Raw genomic sequence first — 23,420 nt, forward strand, 5'->3', positions numbered from 1 at the left:
GCGTCGTAGACTACGCAAGAATCCTAGTGGTTTTCCTTCGTTCGTAGTCATCGTAACAAGAGTGCCTTGCAAGTTACATTGGCAGGATTGAGTATATAAGAATCAAGATGCGACGCCTTATGGACTTCATTCTCAGGCAGAAGCAATCGACAGTTCCATACTAAGAACAAGAATACAAACTATTAAGCTTAATACTTTAATCCAAACCTTGTCTATATCCACTCACCCAATCGCTTCAAACCTCCTTCACATCCTTCAATATGTCCAACAACTCAGGCAACAATGTTCCCACAACCTCAGACTGTGAGCATCATGTTTGCAGCAAGCTGACCTTAACTAACAAGTAAATGTAGCCCAGGTAGATTCTACCAAGTATAACAGTTCCAAGGTCGCCGATCCCGAAACTGCCTCTATTGCTACCTTTTCCTCGTCAGCGCCCCTTTTCAAAAAGGACCAGAAGGAAAAGAATGGAACGGAAATCGATGCCAAGAAGCTCCAGGAACAGGCCCTCAGGTCACAGATTCGATTCAGTATGTAGTCGACGGATTCTCGAGGTCTGGGACATGGTGCTGATTTAGAAAGCGGACTGAAAATATGGTGAAGGGCACGGGCACATAAATGTAAAGGGGCGAAGGGTATCTTTTGTTTAAATGCAGGACTAGTTTTTATACTCGATGAGTCTTTAGAATCGAGTAATAAACGACTGTTTATTCTTTTGATTTGAGAGTTGTGGATTTAGAAACTATCGTTCAAAATATCTTCGTTCATCTTCACCATAGAGGGGCTGTATTCGGACGAATTCGGATCGGCCCCAGCATCCAGTAGAATGTCACCAACAATTCTTTGGCTGGCTTCACGTGCTGTCAGACAGCGTTAGTATATAGAAGTACATATGAGAGCGGTATAGAACTTACCAGGTGTTTGCAAGAGCTTCGAAGGAGGCAGCGCGAACTGTATCGTCTTGGGCGGGCTCATGCCTGCATATAAATCGATATCCTCATCTCCTTCATCACTATCCCAGTCGATCTCATACTTCTCCTTTCCAGTGGCTGTGACAGTGTCATCAGCGAAAACGTCTCGCGTCTTTCGTGCTGTCGCTGGCGTCTGAACACTAACACCAGGTGTTCGAGGACCCTGCGTTGCCGCCGCAAGACGTTGTCGAGCGTTACTTTTGTAGGGCGACATAAAAACTTCGCTGCGCAGAGTCGGCACTGCCATCTCGGGCGAGGAGCCTGGTGAGTCGTTCCATGCGGGGGCATCCATCTTGCGTTGTGCGCTCTTAGGTTGGGCGCTCTTGAGTGGAGAGATGCGAAGGGCAGGCTTGTGTGGAGTTGCCTGAATGCGATAGTTCTTGTCGAGTACACGGTGAAGCAAAGGATCCTTATGAGGCTGAACAGACTGCTCGCCGGTCATTGTGTGGTCGCGCTGGGCCTGCGGAGTCATTGACATATCGGGGAGTCTAGCGGTGTGTTGGGCGAACAAGACAGTCGAGTCCTCGTTATCGTCTAGGACTGTGGTGTTGTTTTCTTCTCCTTCCATCTCGCGTTTCATGGCTTCGTAGGGAGATTCCATGTCAGAAAATCGTGTCTTCGTCTTTCCAGGCCGGGGCGTGCTTCCTGTGAGCTCAGCATCATCAAGGAGGGAGTCATCGGCTTGGAAGGTAGATTGCTCGATGCCAGTTGTGGCGGTGACATCTTCGTGATGCTGAGATGTGTATTCTTCTGTTATATCTTCCCTCATAGCGGTGCTTTCTTCCACGTTTTCGCTTTCGTCGTCGTTGGCGAGCTCTTCATAACCGGAGAGAGATACGTTGGCCGATGCCTCGAAAAATTGCTTCCAGAACTACATGTCGTGAGCATCACCTCCTTCCAATCCCAGTGACTTCATGTACCTTTGAAGCTTCCCAAACAGCGCGAGAGTGTTCTCCATACTGTTCTACTAGTGGTAGAATGCTTGTTGTTACTATGCGATGCGACTTGCTAAAGTTGTGATCGATTTCTAGCCACCGGTCAGCTCTGCGTCGCGAGAATTCAAGATTCATGTATACCTTGAAGAGTCAGAGTGATCGATTGCTCTAGTCTTTCAAGCTCTTCAGTTAGAGACAGGTTGCGCGCTGCTACGCTTTGTCGCGACATTTTCGTAATGGGTAGGTTGCTATGGTCCAGTGTTGAAGGTTCAATATAAACAAACAGCCCAGTAATTAATGTTAGGAACTAACGCGTGGGGTCATTTGGAGGGGCATCTACCACTAAAGATGGCCCGCCGCAGCAAGGGTGCAACCGACGTCGATGGCGGGGTATCGGATTATCAATAGAATGAATAGGCAGACACAGATATTACTTCCAGGCTTGACAGAATTTCATTTATGCCTTCATATCCTTCATGGTTAATACTTAATATTATATATGGTGTCCTAGTGTTTCGTGTAGTAGTGTCCCATATCGAGCTTTAACAGTAGTTGAGCGACCATATGGTCCTCACCAATACCCTCCTGTTTCAAACCCAAATCGTCAGAGACCTTATTACTTGTTGATCGGCTCTTTTCGGTCAAGGCTCGACAGACGGTCATGAAGATTTGCACTTTCTTCTTGAAGTTGCTATACAAACGCTGTAATTCTTCCAATTCTCTTGGGTCGGTAGTCTGGTTCTTTCCAAGAGCCTTGATTCGTGAAAACTTGGCATATTCCAGAACTGCACCAAAGATTTCTTCGAGCAAATTCAGCACTGGCTGCTGTCGTTTCCGGAGAAAAAGAGAAAGCATGACTCGATCAAGCACTCGGGAGTGAAACTCTCGTAGTCTATCAGGACTCTCAACCTTATCTGCTGTACTCTTGGCTGTCGAGGGGTTCTTCAAGTCGGCTTCGATTTTGTCTAGTTTAGCCTCAAATGCTTCCCAAGGAATGGCGACCCCAGCATCCATGAAGAACGAGGTGATACCGGAGACGAAATGGTGGGCCTCTCGAGTGAATCGGTAGGAAATGTCCTCGGGGTCGTTCCAGCGACTGGTTCTAGCATTAACATCTAGGAACAATTGGTTGACGACATAAACCATCCTCATGATTCTTAGCAACAGCTTGAAGACTCGATCGTACTGCGTCAAAATCACAGGGGTGATGATGCTGGATAATGCCGCAGGGGGCTTGTAGGACAATCGTAAAAAGTCAAGAGCTTCCAAGGAGTCTGGGTTCATGCACTTGTCGATCTCTTCCTGCGACAAATCTCGAACAGCAAAACTCATGTCTCCTGGGAGCTCAGATGCATCCCTCGATATACTGGCCAGCTTTTCCTTAGCGAACTCGTTGTCTGAATCGAAGCTCTCGGCCAGAACGCCCATAAGAGCTAGACGTAATTCCGAGCTCGCTGGTGGCCAAGTATCTCGACCTCCCAGGCGAAGACCCATGACACCTCCTTGTCGTGCAACTCCAGCCTGTCTTTCGGCTGTTTCCAGATCTGGGTCGAATAGGGCATGGGACAAGCGGCTTACGAACATGCCGCTACCAAAGAGGTGGAAATCACGGTGCATCTTCAGGTGACCACGTAAATCATGGTTATTAAACAGCAGCCTCAGACTTTCCTGATTGACAACCTCAGATTGCGCGGAAGCAATACTCCCAAACGAAAGCACGGGAAGAAGTGATGGATGAGGCGTGAAGTCGAAGCCATTGGTAGGAGATTGAGACTTGCGGGTAGCAGACTGTGTAAGACGTTCACGCAAGATTTGGCTCAATTTATCCTCTTTGCTCACATCATCAGGCAAGGGCTCATCCATACGCGCCGTAAGAGTATTCAAGAGCCCTGTTTCTGACGTGGGGTCTTCACGAAAGAACGGGTTTGCGATCTCAGAACCAATCGCGAGTTCATTGCTTTCCGAGGTGACTCTGTCTTGGAATGAACAGTCGCGGATTGCCCCTAAGAGATCTTCGTGATACTTGGCTACACGTTTCTCAAGGTTCTCGATGGCGTTCCAGTCGTAAAGCCAGCTAACCTTTGGGGGATCAGTCGCACTGACGATACCTGACGAGGCCAAGGGGTGCTCGGGATGGCATTCCCTAATGAACCGCAGATTCTTGCCTGTCTCAAAAATAGACTTGGCAATATCGTAGGGCATGAAATGGGGCATTTTGGTCTCGTCCAAGAGAAAGTCAATGTCCTCAACTTCCTGCCCGAAATCATCCGTATATTTCTCTGTGTCGACTTTGACGAAGCCTTTGCTCGCTCCAACATTGGCTTTGGTCAAGGGAATCCCTTTCTCTTGCCTGGTACCGATCCATTCTTCCAAGAACTCGATCCAAGGCGAAGAGACTCTCTGTAAAACTTCACGCATGATACCTCGAAGCTGTTCTTCGCCGTAGTCGACTGAGTATGCTTCATGGAATACCTGGGAGAGAACATGTTGGTCTTCGTAACCTTTGCGGAATTTGGAAGCAAGTCTTTGAAATGGTATCAGAATCGCAAGCATTCCTTTGACTGTTGATTGGAGCTCCAAAAGCGATCGTGGCGTCTGCCTATGGAGCGCGACATGTCGCTGAACGTCCTTAAGGATTTGATCAAGCACACCAGCCAAAGCAACACCGCATTTGGACGTGCGCTTTGCATAAGTAGAATTGACAAAGGACCGCAATTCGAACAACATCGATCCGCAGCGGTGACATTGTTTTTCTAGACCCTGGAGTACATCTTTGGAATACCCTGTGACCCGCATGCTGGGAATCGCTGGTGCAAAAGTGCGACCTTTCTCCTGTTTGGAGTAGAAGATCGATTCTTGACCAAGAGCCAGAGCAAGCAATGAAGAAAAGTAGGCTTTGATATTGACAACAGGGACCTCGGAACTTTTCAGTTCAAGAGGGTCGACGGACCAACCTAGTAAGGCATCGTAGACGGTGGCTCCAGCTTCTGTCACCAAAGGCTGTTGTCGGCCAGCCGGCGTACCCGAGATGAAGCTGTCCCAAGTCCTGTGTTCTGGTGTCTTCTCTTCTGGCTCATCGGTGTGTGTCCAGATGTCATCACCAATTTCCGGATCAGCTAGACTTTCCGTGGAGGCTTGGATGTTGTTGGTAGACGCAGTTACTCCTGGCTCTGGCTCTGGCTCTGGCTTGCCTTGAAGCTCAAGCTGGGACGGTAACTTGAAGAAGCCACTTTGCTCTACTGACACTTGGCCAAGCTGGACAAGCTCCGATTTCATATCTTCTAAGAATACAAGTTAGTAGAGGTACGGTTCAATTTCAAGGTCCAAAGTTACCTCTGAGCCCAGGAGAAAAGAAGGGATTCTGAGCTTGTGGGTCACCATCTAATTGATGCAGGAATTTCGACGGTTCCCAAAAGTCAGGTATAGTGAATACAGCCCCCAGGTCTTCCTTGGATTCAGCCATGATCCTTTCTCATAAAATTCTTGCGATTCAATAACATAGTGCTCAGCGGCGCGTTGTGGGTTGCAATGCCGAGCCTGAACTTGAGCTTGTTATCCAAGGTACGTCTGAAGGGCAATTAACGCGAGGTCAGTATCACTACCCTTCCGTAGACGCGCTTCAGCGGATGTTAGGCGCGTTTCAGGGCCCTGTGCACTAAAAAATGGAGCACCTCAAGCTTGGGGCGCGCTTTCCGCAAGCCAGGTTAGCTTATGATTTCATCAGAACCTCCTTCTCAGGCAGCCCATTGCATTAGACGACGGGTTCGGTTTTTGAAACCTTCAATTTTGTTCGAGGCGTCCAGATTATCCATACCACCAAGCAACAACCCCGATACACAGTTGTCACTTACACAGCATATCTCACGAACATCACCATAAATCGATCGATCTTGGTCTCCTCATCACAATTACAATGGCGCCGAGGAAGCGCGCTCGGGCTAGCACCCAAACTGTTGCGACACCAACTCCTGCGCGAGATGACGATGCAATGGACGTCGACACTCCCCAGACTGGTGATAATGAAGGTTCTAGCGAGACAAAAGAGCAACAGCCAGGCAATAACTACAATGATCTTTGGACGGATGATCAAGTGGCTTCATTATTCAAGGGTGTCATTCGCTGGAAACCAGCTGGTCAGTTGGGTCTCTTCCTTCATGTCGAGCTGTTACTAACCAAGACTGTGTAGGCATGCACAAGCACTTCCGGATGATAGCAATTTCGGAGCACTTGCGGAACCATGGTTTCGACCCTGATTTTTACCAACACACACGCATTCCGTATATTTGGCAAAAGCTCCGAACATACTACAATCTTGAGGTCATCGATGAAAGAGAGAACTTCGACGATGACGAGAGCGAATACAACGAGTTCTCTCTGCCAAGATCGCAATTCTTTGATGCCATGATGGCCCGAGCCGCGGCCGACCCCAGCGAAGCTCCAACATCACCACCCCAGCTCGAACTTTCTCCGGCACCTTCACCCGCCAAGAAGCGCAAGCGAGGTGATACGAAAACAAGAGGCACATCGGTAGAAGATACGGAGGAGGGTACAGATGCCCCATCGCCAGCGCCCAAGTCCAAACGAGGCGCTTCGCGACAAAAGAAGAAAGCGACCCCGGCCAAGGCTGAGAAGCAAGAAAAGGCCGAGACCACAGAAGAGGAAGAAGAAGAGGAGGAGGAAGGGGAGAGCGAAGAAGAAGAAAGCGAGAGCTCTTCTAGTGAGGAAGAAGAGAGTGCTGAAGAGAGCGAAACACAAGTATCAAAGTCCACACGAGGTGCCAAGAAGGGCCAAAAGGCTAAGACTACTAAAGCAAAGGCAAGACCAAAAAGGAGACGTTAACTTGAGAATTAACTGGTATGATGCAAACGATAGATGGGGCGGTTCAGATACCCTTAGACATGGGAGTCATAATAAGTATTTTATTCACATTAAAAAGCGAGCTTCCGAGCTCTAATGCCCTTTCACTGGCTAGCATCAGGTATTGTCTCCTATTCTCTTTCCCACTCGCTGCGGTACTTTATCGTGGTTCTCCAATCCCTTCCTATGGGAAAGATACTCTCCACATCCATAGTTGACCGTTGCAACGGACCCGGTTCTGGTATCCTAGGTAGTTCAGTCAGAGGTTTCTTCTGTAGTAGATCCCACATCTCAGTCTCAGCCTGCCAGCTGACGTACTGGTCGCGTTCTTCGGCATATTGCTCCTGTCGCCGCTCACTTGCGATGCGGTTCTTGAGAGTCTCTTTCTTCCGATACGTTTCTGGGAAGTCGGCGGCCGAGAAGAGCAAAACCTCGTTGGCCTCCCGTGCGATAGCAGCATCCTCTTCGTTCGAATGTGAGACGGGCTCCTCGAAATCAGAGCTCAGGGCCTCGTTTCCAGAAGAGTTGGCGACTTCATCTACGTCAGATGGCGCTTCAAATGCTTGGTCAGCCTCATCGCCGCCGTTAGAAAGAAGGGTTTCCACTTCTTCATAGCTAAGAGGTTCACGTTCTCCTTCCTCCTCACGCTGGGGCGGCTCCTCATGGACCTCAAGTCGTAGTCTTCGTGCGCATTGGTTCCAAAACTGATGGGAATTATGATTCAATCCCAGGGACGATACGGCTGCTTCCACATCTTGTGCTCTGATGATTTCGCGAGTAGTTGTTACGAGTTCCTTTTTGGCCCTGATTCTTGACTCGCTGAGAAATATCGTTGTTTGAACCAATCGTTTCGTAATTGAGACTGCCAAAGAGTGAAAGTCTTCGAACGTAGTGGCCCATATCGAGGGAGGCCTGTTGTCGATAGAATCCCAGTTCTCACTAGGAATGGAGGAATTCATAAAGATACGCTCAGAGAGTCTTAGCCACGTATGCAGGTTGAATAGCTTGGAGAAAGGAAGATCCTGGCCTTCGACGACGGTTTCGCCCTTGTCTATTCGGCGAGCAATCCTTGGGCTGATATCCCAGCAGTCTCCCCATTTGCTCTCCTCTCGCTGTTCCTCCTTTCGTTCCTGGCGCACAGAAATAGCATCTGCAGCCTCGTCCAAGGCGTGGCAACATTGCTGACTTAGTTCTACGGCGGCTGGGATCTCCGGGAATTCAATAGCGGGGCGTCTGACTTGTCGTTGTCTAAGAAGCCGTGCTCTTCGGAGCACGTCGAGGTAATGATTCACCTCGATCTCGCTCTTGGTGCCTATCCGGGATGCAATACCTGGAAGATCACTCTGACCAAGACGAGCGATCGCTTCGAAGAAGATTTTCTTCTCCGGTATCGACCAGTAAGTGAGACCCATTTGGCTTGGATACAGAACGGTTTCTTCGCTATCGTCGGTAAAGCAGACACGCTGGGCTGCATCTTCAATATCTCTATTGAGAAGATCCAAGTATTCGGTGTTGAGAACTCCTTTCTGTCTTTTGAAGAGTCTCGGGGCTAAGTCTTCCTCACCGCGTCTTTTCAGGGAAGAATCCTCGTTGTCTTGGTCTGTTTCATCCTCCTTCTCACTATACACGCTGCCAGATGCGTCGGTTTGATCAGCAACGTATTGCTCGTCAAGTGGCGGTAACAGAACATCGTCTCCCAATTCCAAGTTTCCGACTTGCTCTGTGTCGCTTAAATCCTCATCGAGGGGTTCATAATTGGTTTCCGACTCCATACTGGTTTGTGTATGATAGCTGTAAAGATATGAGAGGGCGAAAACATGGTAGCAAGCAGAATAAACCTGAGTTACTCCTGGCTAGGAGCGGGTATCAAAGAGTAAAATAAAAGAACCTTTGTAATACTAAATAAAAAAGACGATCACAAAGTTGATATTGACGTTAACGCATCGCTCATATTGCACCGAGATTTTATAAACGGTTGTCCACTCCTTCAGTTGACGTTGAAATGAAATATGAGTGGAAGAATGTTGCTTACATAATGCATTCACACCTTGGTCTAGGTTAGCATTCGAAGGCTCATGACATCTTAACCATGAAGTATTTTTTTATTATCACATATCGATGAGACGAAACGCATTTTTATTGCACCTCTCATCATGTGCCATGTTACGGGCTATACCGCGATGTGTTTTGCGGCCCAAAGCCGCAAGGTTGCCATTCACAATAAGCCCACAGCCATTCAGAGCCTTTGCCTCAGCTGTTGCTCATGAAACCCCCAAGTTACAGCTTCGAGATTATCAAGAAGAATGCATCGACTCAGTTCTTTCCTCCCTAAAGAACGGTCACAAAAGAGTCGGAATATCTCTAGCTACTGGTAGCGGTAAAACAGTAAGTGCGTTTCTCTTACAATGAAAGTTCAGTCGATTGACATAAAGAAGGTCATCTTTACACAACTCATTGATAGAATCCCAACAGCAAATAAGGACGCGCAACAGACACTAATATTGGCGCATCGTCGTGAACTGGTGGAACAAGCAGCCAACCACTGTCAACGCGCGTATCCTGACAAGAGGATCGAGATCGAGATGGGTAATGTCCATGCAACGGGAACGGCAGACATCACAGTCGCCAGCGTACGAAGCATAACGTCACAAGGCCGTCTTAAGAAATTTGACCCGTCTCGCTTCAAACTTTTGCTGGTCGACGAGGCTCATCACATCGTCGCTCCAGGGTACCTCAAGACCCTTCGTCACTTTGGATTGGATCAGAAGCGACCTGACTCCCCAAATCTAGTTGGTGTCTCTGCCACGTTTTCACGGTTTGATGGAGTGAAACTGGGCGCAGCCATTGACGAAATCGTTTATCACAAAGATTATGTGGATATGATCTCTAAGAAGTGGCTGTCGGACGTCATTTTTACAACTGTTGAATCCAAGGCAAACTTATCCGAAGTCAAGAAGGGGGCTTTCGGCGATTATCTTCCTTCGGATTTATCCAAGGCTGTCAATACCAGTGAGATCAACGACATAACAGTCCGCAGCTGGATGGCGAAAGCTCCAGGAAGAAAGTCAACACTTGTGTTTTGTGTTGACGTCGCCCATGTGGTGGAGCTGACAGATCGGTTCCGACAGCATGGCTTTGACGCGAGATATGTTACTGGAGAGACCCCCAAGATTGAAAGAGGCGAGACGTTGAACTCGTTTCGAAAAGGAGAGTTTCCTGTGCTGGTCAACTGCGGTGTTTTCACCGAAGGAACTGATATCCCAAATATCGATTGCATTATCCTCGCGAGGCCGACGAGGTCTCGCAACTTGCTTGTTCAAATGATCGGTAGAGGAATGCGGTTGCACCCGGGAAAGAAGAACTGTCATATCATTGATCTGGTCTCGAGTTTGGACACTGGAATCGTGACCACACCAACGCTATTTGGTCTTGACCCTGATATCCTGGTTGAGAGGGCAACAGTGAATGACCTACGCAAAATCAAGGACACAGAGCATGTCACGTCTCAACAACCTTTGTCATACCAGACAACTCCCGGGCCTGGAGCCGATAGTGTCACATTCACAGACTATGACTCGGTTTTAGATCTTATCGCTGATACGTCTGGCGAGAAACACATCCGGGCCATAAGTAAGTATGCATGGGTTCAGGTCGGAAAAGAAAAGTTTGTGTTATCGTCACCGAGCGGTTCATATGTTCGAATCGAGCGGGTTAATGAACAGCTTAACACAAAGGGGCCGCTTTACCGAGCTATAGAGGTACGAGCTCTACCGCCTGGCGTAGCCAAAGCACCATACGCAATGCCACGGGAGATCCTCACGGCAGCCACATTCACTGATGCAGTGCATGGAGCGGACAGTTTCGCGGCCAAGATGTTCCCCCACACATTTATTCACCGCTATCAAAGATGGCGGACACTTCCACCTACACAGGGACAAGTTGATTTTATCAATAAGATGCGGGGAAAGGCGGAACCTTTGAAGCTCGAAAACTTAGACAAGGGTAAGGCGGCGGACATGATCACAAAGCTCAAGCATGGGGCGCGTGGTCAGTTTGCGAGAATTGAGGCAGGACAGAGAAGACAAGATAAACAAGACCGCTTGGCCGAGGCTAAGAGACTTCGAGAGCAGGTCAAAGTAGGACCTGTAGCATCATAATGCAGGAAATGAGCCATATGCAGCAGTGTCTGTGCTTGTGATTGTATGTATAACACGGGATATAGATGGCGGGGGGGGGGGGGGGGTCGTTTATGGACTTTTGTATATAACTGTATTATAATCACTTACGGAATGTTTCTAGAAGTTGACACGGATCAATGTATGACTATGCAACGTTACAAACAACCCGATCCACGAGTCTCCCATCGTATACACCGGCTCTGCCGAAGATGTAACCGCCACAGAACGATTTCGTGTATGCTCAGAACCCGGGACCAAGAACGCAAACAGTTTATAAAGCTGGCTAAATCCTCATATATCGTTGACATCGAGATCTGTCCCTCGGCTCGTGACTCACTGACGGTGAAGGTATGTGGGAGTAGTTAGCTCATTCAAGACGTTGAGAGAGGGGATTTGGTCTTGTTACGTTCATTCGTAAAACTTTTTATCAACACAAAGTTGGGCCACAACTTATATCAGTGAGAAATAGGTACTCATACACTTTTTTCGTGTGGCTGTATATAAGACAGTGACTGGAATTTGCTTCCCTGCTGAGTGAACTTTCTTCAACACTCGCAGAAAGCCGTTGACACTGGCTACCCCTGATGAGCAGCGCATTACCAATTGTTCAGGCGTTGTTGGTTCTATACATTCGACTTGTTCAGGTCTAGGTAGTTGGTGAGTTGGAGTGACAGGCACTGGCGGGCGGCTGCGCAGCTCCGTTCAGTCATTATTTGTTCACCTATACACATTGTGAATATTCGCCTTCCTCCTCCCGCGCACACAATACTTTCTCATTTTAGAATAAACACAAATCTATTTTTTTCTGGATAGATCTGTTGAAGACTTGTTATCGGAGACACATCTTGATGACCTGAACTCAACACCAACCTTCATCATGAAGCCGAACAAGTTGTCGGCCCCATGCGCCCAACCTACTCCTCTTCTACTCATAGAGAATCTAGGCAAAGAAGTGCCTCTCAATAGAAGTCAAGAAGAGAAACAAGACACTTACCCAAGCTCTTCATCTAGGAACAATCTCAAAGTATTCTCGCCACACATTCCGCGAGCTCTTAAAGATTACCTCTGCAGCCCCAACCAGGGAGAAGTGTCTTCAGTTGATCTTCACACCCCTCCTACCGACCCTCAAAAGGATAAGCTCGATGTTGGAGATGGACGCGAAAGCAAGCTCAAACGGAGCATCGACGCCCAAGTCAATCGACCTCGGGAGTATCACAAGCCCAACACTAGCCACCGATCTCAGTTCACCTTTCCAGAGCGCAAGCCCGAATTCAAGATGCTAAAGAACTGGCATTCCGAATGCACCTATCCTTGCAACAAAGAATATCCCGAAGATGATGAGTTCACCTTTAAGCCCAGAGTCCTCGCTAAGCATATCGACCCTGAGATACCTCTATCCCTACACAAGTGGCATAGCGAAGTCAACTTTCTCGAGCCACTCGCTCTTGAAGCAGATATTCGTCAAGAGTATGCTGTTCATGCTACCTACAAGAAGCACCATCACGATGCTAGTGTCAAAAAGATCAATGATGAGAGACAGGCCACTGCGGAACAGGAGGCTATCAAGATGCTCGACTTGAACACTCCAATCGAATTCCCTGTGGTGCCCCGCGAGGTACAACAAGCAATATACGACGACAAAGTCGACGTTGCCGCTTTGACCAGAAAGATTGCCATTCGCGATGGATATGTCGAAGGCGTGATTGCTGGAGAATTCACTTTTCACCCAGATACCTCTCACTTACCACTTACCGAGAACCAGACGGCGGTTCTTCGCGAAGCTGAGAGTTTTCAGGGGCTGTTCTCGCTGGGAGAGGTCAATGAAGATGAAGGTGAATATAATATTCTCCAGGAGACTTCAAAGGTCAAGTCTTCCAACAAGTCTTCGACTTGCAAATCTTCAAAGTATGATCAGTGGCTCAAAGAGCAGTCATCCAATATCTGTCAGGCGACTAAGTGGCTTGATGAAGAGGCGGCCTTTTCGAAGAAGAAGGCATACAACAAAGCCTTTTCCAAGCAGGTCAAGTACCGCTTCCCAACTTTCAACTCATCCCATATGAAAGAACTTCCCAAAGCCGTCGACACCAACAAACTTGAATGGGAAACCGACTATTTCCCCTACCTGCTCCCTGAGACTGAGTATGACTCTAAGCGTCACAATATGTACGAAACTCCTGTCAAGACTAATGTCCCCAAATGGTTCCCAACCTTCACCAGCTATGGCGTTGTCCCCCTCAACCGCCGCAACGGCATCGGGAAGCAGTACGAAGAGTTCCTTACCCAGATCTGGAGACTCGAGAACCAAATGCGCAGCAAGGAAAACAACAAGTGGGATAAGAAATGGCACGAACCCAGCTCTCACTGGGCCGAACCTTTCCAGAAGGCGAGCGGTGGCTAGTGGAAATGCCGTTTCGACCCTGGCAAGCTGGTAGAGGAGCAGTTCTGTTACAAGTACCATAAAGGTCAAGAATGGGTCACATTCGAGAAGGCCGCGCCGCGCGATCTTGTCGAGCAAGATGTGGTTTCTGGGGAATTCAGCTTCGATGATGTTTTCGACATGGACGGTGGTCATGACAACAAAGCCATTGGTACGAAGAAGCCCGAAGTTCATCTCAAGGAGATCGAAACGGCTGTGAAGAAGGCCATTGCGAAGGTTGGTATATGAGCGTGGAATGTAACCACCAGAACTGGGGCTGATGACCTACGAGAGATGAAGGCAAGGAAAGGAGACGTCGATGAGGGATGAGTGAGGGCCATGTCATTATAGAACGTTTTCGCATAGATAAATTTGGATAACGTTCTCACGTGCTAACTCTACTATACTGCGTTCCCAGGCTTGACATGAAGTGAATGAATGAAATGTGTCATATATTATAAAGAATACATAAGATGCATGATAGTAGCCATTCCACGTTAACCCTGTGACCCTTCGATCTCAATGGCAGACACATCAACCACGACGTCTTCCTCCTCAGTCTTAGCCTTCTCCAGCAGAGGTAACATTTCACCTCCCCTCAGCAACACAAGCTTGTTATTATCCTCTCCATACTTCAAACCAACTGTAACTCCATCTAGACCCATCGCTTGAGCCTTGATATTCCATAGCAGTTGCAGAACATCTCCCTCCTTGGAACAACAGACATAGCCTAGCGCCACATCCGCAGAGTGCATCTCGCCCTGCACACCCTTCGTAGCTGGTTTCTCACCCACCAGGAGGCCCAAGACATCATTGCCTCGCCATCCCGGAGGCGCTGCTGCCATAGCGCCCTTGAGCTCGCGAACGTACATTGGGCTTGCACTCCGAGCACCTGCTTTGCATTGGAGAATCACTTTAAATGTTTGTGTCGTTGAGGGGAGTGTCCATATCCCTAGAAGATCCATGCCACGGTCTGACTGCCCGCCGACGCGTTTGAGAAAGAAGCCATACTGGGATAGTGTATCGGCGACTGTGTATTCGTAATGGGTGCCTCTGTAGACCGTGGATCTTTTGTTTAAGCTGACACGTTCCACATATGATAAGAAGGATTTGAGATCGGAGTGCTCCTTGGTCGGAGCATCGGGATATATTAATTCAAAGGGTTTTGGAGCCTTGGCTTTGCGCTTGCTCATCAACTTTGCACCATTTATTGCGCGACACCATTTTGTCGATTGATTGACATGCCTCGAGACATTAAAAAAGCCTCGAAGCAAAATAGGCATCATTCATAGAGTGTTGGCCGATGTATCAAACCTTTCCATCTTAAAACCGTGGGTTATGAAGATTGAGACTGAATATGCATTAAACGGGGTTACATATACCCTGTCCACGTTTTCCAAGTGTTATCATTCGAGCTGGGTTTGAGGTGAGTGTACTATGAGAGATGATCAACTGTTCTCACTTAGAATAGCTACATTAGTCTTGAGTGATTTATTCGGACTTGGTAGATGGAAACCTTGAGCCTCCATTGTACCTTGCTTTACCTTGTCGGTTAAGCTGAACAGAAACCACACAATCACTCACAACTACAGGACTTGCTATGAACTATGACTTCAATAGTTTATTCATTGTTGAATTCAATCGCTTTTTTTAGACATATACGTAGTGACATATCCAATACTTTGACTTGTTCACATGCAAAATCCCTGGCGCCAGCGCAGCACAAGTTCCACTCATCATACAACATATCCAACAATTATACAAAAATGGCCAATAAAACTAGTCCTCTTTACATCATCATAGCATATCGCCCTCTGCGTGGTCTTGCATGCCTGGTGGGAATATACTATTAGCCAGGCGTGATGCCGGTTGAGGCGGTGGTTTCTCCCTGCTCCTCTCGTCTCGTGAACGGCTGCTTGGCCCGCGCCTCATCCTCGACTGAGGTCTTCGTGTTACGGGCTTGATCATATTTTCCAAGTAAAAGGCGCTTTCGGTATGCCCTGTGCCAGGCCTCTCATCATCAGCATCAGAGAAGCCCCCCACATACTCATCATCGGAAACAATATCGCCCATCTGTGGTTGATAAGAAGCTGGAGCTGAGGGTGATGTGATGGACCTGGAATGCAGACCTGGTCTGACAGTAGGAATTACCACACTGAAGGCGCCTGGATTCATAGTATTCGAGCTCACCTCCCTCGATAATCCTGGAGATCGATCGGAGAATCCATTCTGGAAGGAGGTATTGTTCGAGGCTTCGTGAAGAATGGGCAGAATCTGCTCATCGTAAAGTTCTGCTCCAGTTTCGAAGGACTCTGGGGTATATTCAGTGATTGTTCTGGAAGATCTGCCATCGTCATCTGTTGTAGGACTGGATGGCTCTTCGAAGAAATCGTCAAGGCTGTCCAGCTTGGTTGCAAGATCTCCTGAGTGAACGTCTCCGCGACCTTCATCAGACAACATCGTTTCGGTTCGTTCCGGTGCGCCAAAGTAGTTGTATGGAAAGTCATCGGCATGAAACTCAACATCGGGGGTGGGCGAAGTTTCGGTCAACATCCCTTCTGAGCCCTGACAAGTATAGAAAGCGGCATGAATATTGGCCCGCGTAGCGTCTGTCTTCTTCGCAGGCATAGGAATGGCCCATCCTGATGCCTCAGGTATTCCAAACAAACTCTGCGTACGCTCGTATTCCTTGCGGATCGCCCTCGAGGTTGGCCGTGTCATACTCATCCTCAAATGGTGCTTGTCCATATGATTTCCAGACATGGTCATGATGTTGTCCAGCACCTCAAGCGCCTCCATACAGAACTCTGTCTGTAGGAGCCGAAGAAGTGGGGAGATCAGATCGGATCCATGACCAGCGAGTTCAGGCTTGCGCATGTCCACTTCAGGAATTGCGACACAAAGGATCCTCATGGTCTGAATCTTCACCCACGACAAGGAGTTTGTGAGGAGCCCGGTTAGGAAAGTCACCATCTGGAAGTCCATCTGCGGGAGATAGTACTCTCGTAAAGCTCCCCATAGCTCAACAATGAAGTCTTTGCTGCTGCCCTGTGGATTCCCCAATGCGAAATCGTCCAGAGCCTCAGCAATACCAGCCAAGCCTTGATTATCGGCTTCTTCCTGGAGGAGTCTTGCCGTCTGGATAACGCTTTCGTCCGAGGTGGACTTCTCAAGTTCGTTCAAGAAACGGGGGAAGTTGGCCAGTAACGAGAAGAATAGACGTGACTCATCGCCGACTAAGCCGTCGCTTGGTATGTGTACCAACTTATCTATTGTGTCGAGAGTTGGTTGCCAACAAAGGGACGACCGCAAACCCTTGTGAAGTAGAGGCTGGATACCTTCGAATATCCCCTCCCAGCGAGACGGCTGGCCGTCGGCAAGTATTCGTCGCACATTTGGCGAGCTCAAGTCCAATTTTGTAAGGAATTTGTTGAGCATTTCGACCGCTTCCAAGAACTCCCGTTCGTTGATAGACTCTAAACAAGCACAGGTCGTCCAAAACAGTTGTGGGAAGTTAAGAAGATCTTCAGCATCAAGCTTGACAATGATGGTCTTCAAAGTCGTCAAGATTTCCATGGAGAAGGATTGGATTTCCGGGTCTTCATCAGCAATAGTATTGGACAATCGGGCAAGCATGTCTCCAAGCATTGGCTGGTCCACAGATGTAAGAACGCATCTGAAGATTTGGAATGACCGGCAAGCAAGATGTCGAACTGGGCAGGACGTCGCCCAAGTTAGCGAAAGGCGTCCCCAATGTTCTTTGATTCCAGGAAAGGTCGTCTCAAAGGTTTTGATAACCTCTGTTGTAAGGACCTCCATACTTGGCGGCACCTTGCTATCGTGGTCGTCAACCTTGCCGTTACTATCCTCATATCCCCAGACCACAGAGCGATCGTGCCGGCGGATCATGTCAATCAGATCCTCGATGGCTTTCTTGTCAACATCATGAGTCTGATCGTCTATCTGCGAAATGACCACCTCATGAATAAGATGCACGAGCATCTCTCGTGCCTGCTCCTGAACCAGCGGAGTGTAATGATCCCAAAGGACGGTGACGACCTGAAGAAGAAGCGGGACGTTTTCGTGGGTAAGGTGAACTGGAGATACCATTAGATCCACAAGTAGGATCAGTGACAGTTGGCCGAGAGAAAAACCAGCTTGCTTGGTTCCAACTGGGAGAGCTTCGGCTAAGTTAGCACAGTAGGGTAGAAGATTAATGTCAGCTGGGGGCTCAACAGCATCTCGCTTCTCGTTCGGTACCATGGCCTTTGGGGTTATCTGCATAAGAAGGAATTCAACAACCTTGATGCCAGGCGTGCTATTGGTGGTTGAGAGAAAAACGACAATTTGCTTAGCATACTCCACAAAATTCTGCTCCCGACGCTCAAGACACAGCTGCATGATGAATTCGAGAACCAAGCGAACGTTTCCTGGGTAAGGCCCAGTTGCAAGAGCCTGCCAAAGAGCTTGAACCTCATTATGCAGTGCGCCGCTGGATTTGATAGTGATCTCGAGCAGGTTTGCAAGCAATACAAAGGACTGTGCCGCAGGTCCACCGCTAGGGTCCAACTTTAACTCAATGGACTGGATCCAGGGCAACATGACTGCAACAACATTTCGTTGAGCTGCAGGTTGAAGATCCTTGAAGTAGAGGGTGAACTCGGAGAAGATATGAAATGCCAGTTCTGTGTGTTGCTTGGCAAGGCGTTTGGAGATTTCGAACTGTGCTAGTTTGTATACAGCCTGCGTTTTGTCTGAGATGCTGATGTCAAAGTCTTGGATCTTGGAGTTTCTCTGTTGGCGTGCCTCCAAGCTCCGAAGGACAGTCGAAGACTTGGACCGGATCTCGCTTTGATCATTGCCCAATGTGAACAGACATAGACCAAGGAGCTTCCAGAACGGACAAGGATAATCAATGTGATCCTGCAGAACTTGTGTGACCACAGTGAAGTAGCTTTCGAGAACTTTAGGGGCCTCAGCCAAATAGCAACGTGCAATACAGTGCTCCATCAAGTAAGGAACCTCTTGATTGTGGACAATTAGGTTCTGGAGGGCTCTTCTGCCGATGACGTTCATCTTATCGCTTCCCGAGTTGAAAATGGAGTCAATCCAAGCAAGCATGCGTCGAACATCAAACTGAAGGACCACGTTACTCTCAGTTGTGACGCTAATCGGTCCGCCACACAAAGCAGCCATTGCACTGAGGGCTGCAGTCCGGAGGTTTCTCTTCTCTATCTCCATCGCTGCGGTAGCAGTGCCTCGCTCGCCCAAGGTCTGTTGGTCGATTAGCGATTGCCGCATGGTGTCCTCTCGAGCACGGATCTGGTTCTGATTCGGCGAGAATCCGCACCAGTCCTCCATCAGCGAGAACGCCGATTTTCGGGATTCAAAAGTCATCCATCGGGACGGATCTTTGGTTCTGTTAATTCCTTCAAATAGTGCTTCCATGAGTCCACAGTAATGGCGTCGGAGCTTCTGGAATTCCCAATCCATCTGGACTTCTCCGTCCATCAGGAATAGCTTCAGGTCCTTTGTATATGTGGTAAGAGTAGTTAAGAAAAACTCGCCGTTGTAAACTTCGGGTTCTCTAAGGAAATGCGAAGTCAACTTGAAAACATGGGTGATCTCCGTTCTGAGAAGATCCATCTTCCGGTTCCTCCTAGGATTGCTGTTTGTCCTCTGATGTATCCGAGCCCGTGCCTCATCGTTGCATCGAGAGACTTGGCCTTGTAGTTCCTCAAGAAGAGTCCGATAAATATGAATGTTGATGGACCCCATAGCAACAACAACAGCGTCCCGAACAGATGCGGAGGAGACAGACAGCATGGGAATGAGGTACTTGAACAACATCCGAGCCGTCACAATCTTATCTTTGGACGACGCTTTGGATGCCTTCCGAACGTGCTGAGGATCCTGAGCCGTTGGCAAAGCCCCTGGGTCTGCCAGTGTTGTGCAAGCAAAGATCAGATACAGCTTCCATTGCTCCACCATCACCTCAGGATGGGTTGTCGCAGATCGGGCCCCTAGCCTGGCACTTCCTGGCTCATTGTTGTAGTACAAGCCCCTTGAAGGCTCAGAGAGGTACACGATTGGCTTGTACATCTGCAAAATACGGTTGCAAATGAGATCGCGGCAGATAGTGACTGTAAATGGGCATTTCTCGTAGGCCATTCGAATGAGCTTAGGGAAGATTTTAAACCACAAAGTCGTATCATAAGAGACGTCACTGGCACAAAGCTCTACAAGAGCACCTTGGTTGTTGGCGTTTTGTAGACCCCGTTGCAATCGGCTTCGTTCGGCAACAGATAGCTGCTCATCGTTAAAATCCATGACCTTACTAGACTCGTTTTCAAGAATATCAATCAGTCTCATGGAATCCTTATCCTCAGAAGCTTCTTTCCCCAGGGCCTTGTCAAATTCAACAATCAGACGAAGAACTGTCACTGCAAAGTGACGGACTCGTCGTGATTGCGAACAGAGGAAAAACAAACCATGGGCCTCGGCCTGGTCAACCTCCGCCCAGATACTAGATAAATCAAGCTTGATTGCTCTTTTATCAGAGGCATTAGCTTCAGGTTGGTCTGTGGCAGCATCACGGGTCTTTTGTCTGATTTCCTCGATCCATATCTGTAGCAGTTCAACGTATAAGCGTAGGGTGTTCTCGATATGACTGTGGCCAAGCATTCCGCCATCAGACATTGTCGAGTATCGATCATCGAAGTTGAAGATGAAACGAGCGAATCCCATAGTGACTTGTTGAGCATGTGATTGTCTGGCAATGGCTTTCAAAGAATTGGCAGATGACTCCGCAATATTATACTGCACGTGGGCTGTTCCAGTACACAGCAAATTGATCAGAGAGTTGAAAGGTATGTCAACAGAAAGACAACGGGGTAACGCCTGAACAGCAACATGTAAGAGTTCATAAAACGCTTGTTTTTGATCCGCGGCACTCTGATGGTCGTCTTTGCGAGAGAAGGTAAAGGTTTCGGTTATAGGGGTTTTTGGCAAAGGGCTATTGAACTTCTCATCCAAGGCCGCTTGTCCACCAAAGGTATTATCACAAATGATCGTGATTTTCCCAAGAATTTCACAGAATTTGAGATAGAAGTCTCGGACTCCGTCACTCAAGACGTGTGTTAAGACCGGGCGACTGATGTACTCCTCCTTCGAAGCCGCATCTGGTTGTGATAGCGGAGAGTTGCGCGCCGAAGACATAGCAGGGGAGACAGGAAATCGATCGGGAGTCGAACTCGAGTTTGGGTTTTCAAAGAATTGTGGGAACGGAGGTCGTCCTTGTTCACCCTTCTCCAAATCCGACATTATGTATAGGAAAGCCCTGATGCCAACAACAACCCGGTCAGGATCCAGTTGCTCAACTTTCAACTCTTTGTTGGAAGTAAAAAGTTCAGCATTGATAAGAGGAAACACAACATTCCTAAAGCAGTATTCAGGATACTTGAAGCCAACGATGCGAATGATCTGGATCAGAGGTTCAGTGCACGGAGTATCCGATGCAACTAAACTTCGCTTGGATGATGGCAAAACAAGTTTCATGACCTCGTCAATTTTGCGGAGGCTATTTTGGAAGGTTTCATTAGTTCGATACAGGAATGTCCATAACAAGCGAGAGATGACCTGAAGACAAAGGGGTTTAGTCATTCGATCCTTGACTTTAGTTTGTAAAGGCAATATCAACTGCAGCCATTGTGATCCAAAATTGTCTGGAGAGGATACACAAAGCAAAGTCGCAGTAAGAGGGAATGCGAAGTTCCAATGCCTCGGTTTCATAAACATTTGGGCAAGGCGAGGTCCGACAGCAGCAAGTACTTCCGCCCATTTTGGATGCATGAAATGGCTGTTGCTTGCCTTTGCGGCGATTGGAAGAAGAAGCATCTCTATCACTTGGCAGAAGGCTGTCTTGACTTTTTGACCGTGGGATTTCTGGAACAGACGGCCAAGTGAGATGAGAAAATCGCAGGATTGCTCCCATGACTCTTCGGGGGAGATCTTGAGCTTTAGGTGCTTCATGCCCCCCAAAACAAGTTCTACCTTTCCCTCTGCATCTCGACCAGAAGAGGAGGTTGGGCTTTTGACCACGCGTTCTTGGAGAGAACTGTCCAAGTCTTCAATGAACCTCCTGGTAACTCCACCAAAGTTAATGCCACTCATGTGTCCCAGCAATTGAGCAAAAAGGTTCCAATTGGCAAGTTTCAGAGGTGACACCATCAACTGCTCAGTATCGGCGATCTTGAGCTGTCCGAATATAATACTTTCCAGCTTATCTTCCATTTCAGCGGTGATAGACGGTAAGTTACTCTGGCTGATGACTTCGAGGAGAACGCGACAAAGGATGTATATAGATACGGTCGATCGACGTTCAGCTTGTGCTACAAACTCTTGCCTTGCTGCGAGTGTTGGTGGACCATTTGGAAAAACGGAATCAGGACCTCCTTGGCCGGACATCGCAGCTTGTACTGGTTCTGTATTTCTTCGAACAAGAGGTGCCCCCGCCGCAGCATTCCGAGATTGCTGAAGATGACTGCGAGCTTCGTTGGCAGCATCACTTTTACTTTTCCTCCAGAGCATCATCGAGTCTATCAAGGCTTTCGGTTTAGGGCTAGCGATATGACCCAGAGCAACAATCAACTGATCGAACGCTGGGTCGACACCTGGTCCGCATATTTGTTCAACATTGGGTTCGGGATCAAAAGGAACCGTGACGCATTCTGTCAACTTCTCCTCCGCCTGTGCAATAAACTATTTCAAGTTAGTTGTGGTATGCATTTACACACTAAAGCTTGGACTGACTGAGGTGAACAAGACATGAAGCGCATATTCGCCAACCGTCTTTTGCTCATCCTTATGACGAGAAGAGTGAGAGTGATGGGGGGTATGATCGCGCCGAGATTTACTGTGCATTCGTTCGAGCTTTCGTTGGGTCATGCCATGTGGAGCATCAGAAGCATTAGGACGGTCCATAGGTGCAACATTTCCGGAGAGAGATGTAGGTGGCCGAGAAGGATAACTGGCGTCGCCATCGATACGGGTGGCCACCGATTGCATGTCTGAACGATCAAAGCCGACGCCAGCGGCTGCTATCATCTGCGGGCTGAGGGGACTGGAGCTGGTGCTGGCCAAGCTGCCATTTCTCGAGTGTTGAATGCCGTGGACAATCGAAGTTTGACGATGATGGCCGTATGCGGCGCTCTTCGGGTCGATAATGCGCTCTACGACGCCGCCAAGAGGGCTCCTCGAATGAAGTCGTGGGGAGGCCAAGGGCGGGTGCGTCTGGGGGATCTTTTCGGCGGACGATTCTCGTGAATGCGCAAATCGATGGGCGACCGGCGATTCTGAAGCTACTGGGCGTAATGTTCTATCCCACTTCTTCTCATCATCTTCTTCTTCCTCCTCTTCGAGTCTAGGAACAGGCCGGGGAGAGAACCTGAGCGTATCCTGCAGGTGGTCCGGCTGCGGCTGCGGCTGCGACGGCACTATGGGTCACACAAGGGGGTTAGTCAACAAAAGATATATCTTTGCTGAATGTTTGAAGATGTTGGTGAAACGGCAGCGGAGACGCCTAGAGCAGGGTCTGCATGCAAGCACCGCCAACTCTGCTTAGATTGCAGTTATAAATACAGAAGCCCAGGCTGAATTGTCTGGGTTATCTTGGGGTAACTGGTGACGAAGGTATTCCCGCGATACAGCCCAGATTTTAGAGGTGGTGCGGGAAGAGAGGGGTTGGTGTTGGTGTCAGGTACTGAAAGTATTGGAGTGTGGACACCCCTTCTAGGGATTTGGACTTACCCATCCTCAAGCTCTATATCGCAATCCCATGATCTACGGTGATTCTTCAATCTCAATGTCAGTATCGCAACTGAGCAAAAACAAAAGAAGGAGAAAACGAGAAAGGCGAAGGGTATTTACGGGCCTAAAGGGATGCAACTATGCATGTGCAGCACACGAGGGAGTCTTTTGACAACAAAGACAAAGACCCAAGAGACCGACTGACTTTGACGGCTGGACCACGCGCAATGACGCTACCGTCAGCTTGCCCATGTAT

General features: G+C 48.5%; 9 protein-coding genes across 15 annotated transcripts; 4 read left to right on the top strand and 5 right to left on the bottom strand.

The window, feature by feature from the left end:
- The first annotated feature begins 45 nt into the window (after positions 1-45).
- On the top strand, positions 46-927 carry FOIG_11873 (uncharacterized protein). Of its 2 annotated transcripts, XM_031212513.1 has the most exons (3): positions 46-303; positions 354-530; positions 583-927. In XM_031212513.1, exons 1-3 carry the CDS (start codon positions 261-263, stop codon positions 588-590), a joined length of 228 nt encoding a protein of 75 aa, XP_031057907.1. In that variant the 5' UTR covers positions 46-260; the 3' UTR covers positions 591-927. The 2 variants fall into 2 exon arrangements, with proteins under 2 accessions (XP_031057907.1, XP_031057906.1); XM_031212512.1 differs by having other exon boundaries at positions 354-927.
- FOIG_11874 (uncharacterized protein) lies at positions 553-2,185 on the bottom strand. 2 transcript variants are annotated; one of them, XM_031212514.1, is made up of 4 exons: positions 2,048-2,185; positions 1,892-1,998; positions 915-1,842; positions 553-860 (listed from the first exon to the last, which is right to left on the bottom strand). In XM_031212514.1, exons 1-4 carry the CDS (start codon positions 2,133-2,135, stop codon positions 736-738), a joined length of 1,248 nt encoding a protein of 415 aa, XP_031057908.1. In that variant the 5' UTR covers positions 2,136-2,185; the 3' UTR covers positions 553-735. The 2 variants fall into 2 exon arrangements, with proteins under 2 accessions (XP_031057908.1, XP_031057909.1); XM_031212515.1 differs by lacking the exon at positions 2,048-2,185 and having other exon boundaries at positions 1,892-2,025.
- Positions 2,186-2,293: 108 nt separating this feature from the next.
- FOIG_11875 (uncharacterized protein) lies at positions 2,294-5,474 on the bottom strand. The gene is made up of 2 exons (XM_031212516.1): positions 5,240-5,474; positions 2,294-5,187 (listed from the first exon to the last, which is right to left on the bottom strand). The coding sequence occupies exons 1-2, from the start codon at positions 5,367-5,369 to the stop codon at positions 2,414-2,416; spliced, it is 2,904 nt and encodes a 967-aa protein (XP_031057910.1). The 5' UTR covers positions 5,370-5,474; the 3' UTR covers positions 2,294-2,413.
- A 146-nt stretch (positions 5,475-5,620) lies between these two features.
- On the top strand, positions 5,621-8,726 carry FOIG_11876 (uncharacterized protein). The gene is made up of 2 exons (XM_031212517.1): positions 5,621-6,039; positions 6,093-8,726. The coding sequence occupies exons 1-2, from the start codon at positions 5,820-5,822 to the stop codon at positions 6,743-6,745; spliced, it is 873 nt and encodes a 290-aa protein (XP_031057911.1). The 5' UTR covers positions 5,621-5,819; the 3' UTR covers positions 6,746-8,726.
- FOIG_11877 (uncharacterized protein) lies at positions 6,747-8,746 on the bottom strand. 2 transcript variants are annotated; one of them, XM_031212519.1, is made up of 2 exons: positions 7,369-8,704; positions 6,806-7,316 (listed from the first exon to the last, which is right to left on the bottom strand). In XM_031212519.1, the coding sequence occupies exons 1-2, from the start codon at positions 8,533-8,535 to the stop codon at positions 7,302-7,304; spliced, it is 1,182 nt and encodes a 393-aa protein (XP_031057913.1). In that variant the 5' UTR covers positions 8,536-8,704; the 3' UTR covers positions 6,806-7,301. The 2 variants fall into 2 exon arrangements, with proteins under 2 accessions (XP_031057912.1, XP_031057913.1); XM_031212518.1 differs by having other exon boundaries at positions 6,747-8,746.
- A 106-nt stretch (positions 8,747-8,852) lies between these two features.
- FOIG_11878 (uncharacterized protein) lies at positions 8,853-11,110 on the top strand. The gene is made up of 2 exons (XM_031212520.1): positions 8,853-9,148; positions 9,199-11,110. Exons 1-2 carry the CDS (start codon positions 8,882-8,884, stop codon positions 10,918-10,920), a joined length of 1,989 nt encoding a protein of 662 aa, XP_031057914.1. The 5' UTR covers positions 8,853-8,881; the 3' UTR covers positions 10,921-11,110.
- Positions 11,111-11,818: 708 nt separating this feature from the next.
- On the top strand, positions 11,819-13,606 carry FOIG_11879 (uncharacterized protein; the record flags this gene model as incomplete). The annotated part of the gene is made up of 2 exons (XM_031212521.1): positions 11,819-13,331; positions 13,404-13,606. The coding sequence occupies 2 exons, from the start codon at positions 11,819-11,821 to the stop codon at positions 13,604-13,606; spliced, it is 1,716 nt and encodes a 571-aa protein (XP_031057915.1).
- A 110-nt stretch (positions 13,607-13,716) lies between these two features.
- Positions 13,717-14,659, bottom strand: FOIG_11880 (uncharacterized protein). The gene has a single exon (XM_031212522.1). The coding sequence runs from the start codon at positions 14,641-14,643 to the stop codon at positions 13,855-13,857; it is 789 nt and encodes a 262-aa protein (XP_031057916.1). The 5' UTR covers positions 14,644-14,659; the 3' UTR covers positions 13,717-13,854.
- Positions 14,660-14,951: 292 nt separating this feature from the next.
- On the bottom strand, positions 14,952-23,373 carry FOIG_11881 (uncharacterized protein). 4 transcript variants are annotated; one of them, XM_031212523.1, is made up of 3 exons: positions 23,165-23,373; positions 22,169-22,851; positions 14,952-22,117 (listed from the first exon to the last, which is right to left on the bottom strand). In XM_031212523.1, exons 1-3 carry the CDS (start codon positions 23,166-23,168, stop codon positions 15,155-15,157), a joined length of 7,650 nt encoding a protein of 2,549 aa, XP_031057917.1. In that variant the 5' UTR covers positions 23,169-23,373; the 3' UTR covers positions 14,952-15,154. The 4 variants fall into 4 exon arrangements, with proteins under 4 accessions (XP_031057917.1, XP_031057919.1, XP_031057918.1 ...); XM_031212525.1 differs by having other exon boundaries at positions 22,169-22,937; positions 23,165-23,333; XM_031212526.1 differs by lacking the exon at positions 23,165-23,373 and having other exon boundaries at positions 14,964-15,491; positions 15,548-22,117; positions 22,169-23,108.
- Between the last annotated feature and the right edge of the window lie 47 nt (positions 23,374-23,420).

The sequence above is a fragment of the Fusarium odoratissimum genome (assembly GCF_000260195.1).
Source record: "Fusarium odoratissimum NRRL 54006 unplaced genomic scaffold supercont1.23, whole genome shotgun sequence".
NCBI lineage: Eukaryota > Fungi > Ascomycota > Sordariomycetes > Hypocreales > Nectriaceae > Fusarium > Fusarium odoratissimum.

Excerpts from the sequence above, each read along its gene's own strand:
- FOIG_11878 (XM_031212520.1), top strand. The coding sequence starts at position 8,882 with ATGAGACGAAACGCATTTTTATTGCACCTCTCATCATGTGCCATGTTA. Across the intron at positions 9,149-9,198 it reads CTACTGGTAGCGGTAAAACA|GTCATCTTTACACAACTCAT; the intron begins GTAAGTGCGTTT and ends GACATAAAGAAG.
- FOIG_11875 (XM_031212516.1), bottom strand. The coding sequence starts at position 5,369 with ATGGCTGAATCCAAGGAAGACCTGGGGGCTGTATTCACTATACCTGAC. Across the intron at positions 5,188-5,239 it reads CTTTTCTCCTGGGCTCAGAG|AAGATATGAAATCGGAGCTT; the intron begins GTAACTTTGGAC and ends TTGTATTCTTAG.
- FOIG_11874 (XM_031212514.1), bottom strand. The coding sequence starts at position 2,135 with ATGTCGCGACAAAGCGTAGCAGCGCGCAACCTGTCTCTAACTGAAGAG. Across the intron at positions 1,999-2,047 it reads GATCACTCTGACTCTTCAAG|AAATCGATCACAACTTTAGC; the intron begins GTATACATGAAT and ends ACCGGTGGCTAG. Across the intron at positions 861-914 it reads GAAGCTCTTGCAAACACCTG|CACGTGAAGCCAGCCAAAGA; the intron begins GTAAGTTCTATA and ends GCTGTCTGACAG.
- FOIG_11881 (XM_031212523.1), bottom strand. Across the intron at positions 22,118-22,168 it reads TTCATGTCTTGTTCACCTCA|TTTATTGCACAGGCGGAGGA; the intron begins GTCAGTCCAAGC and ends AACTTGAAATAG.
- FOIG_11880 (XM_031212522.1), bottom strand. The coding sequence starts at position 14,643 with ATGATGCCTATTTTGCTTCGAGGCTTTTTTAATGTCTCGAGGCATGTC.
- FOIG_11876 (XM_031212517.1), top strand. The coding sequence starts at position 5,820 with ATGGCGCCGAGGAAGCGCGCTCGGGCTAGCACCCAAACTGTTGCGACA. Across the intron at positions 6,040-6,092 it reads CATTCGCTGGAAACCAGCTG|GCATGCACAAGCACTTCCGG; the intron begins GTCAGTTGGGTC and ends AAGACTGTGTAG.
- FOIG_11873 (XM_031212512.1), top strand. The coding sequence starts at position 261 with ATGTCCAACAACTCAGGCAACAATGTTCCCACAACCTCAGACT. Across the intron at positions 304-353 it reads TGTTCCCACAACCTCAGACT|CCCAGGTAGATTCTACCAAG; the intron begins GTGAGCATCATG and ends AAGTAAATGTAG.
- FOIG_11877 (XM_031212518.1), bottom strand. The coding sequence starts at position 8,535 with ATGGAGTCGGAAACCAATTATGAACCCCTCGATGAGGATTTAAGCGAC.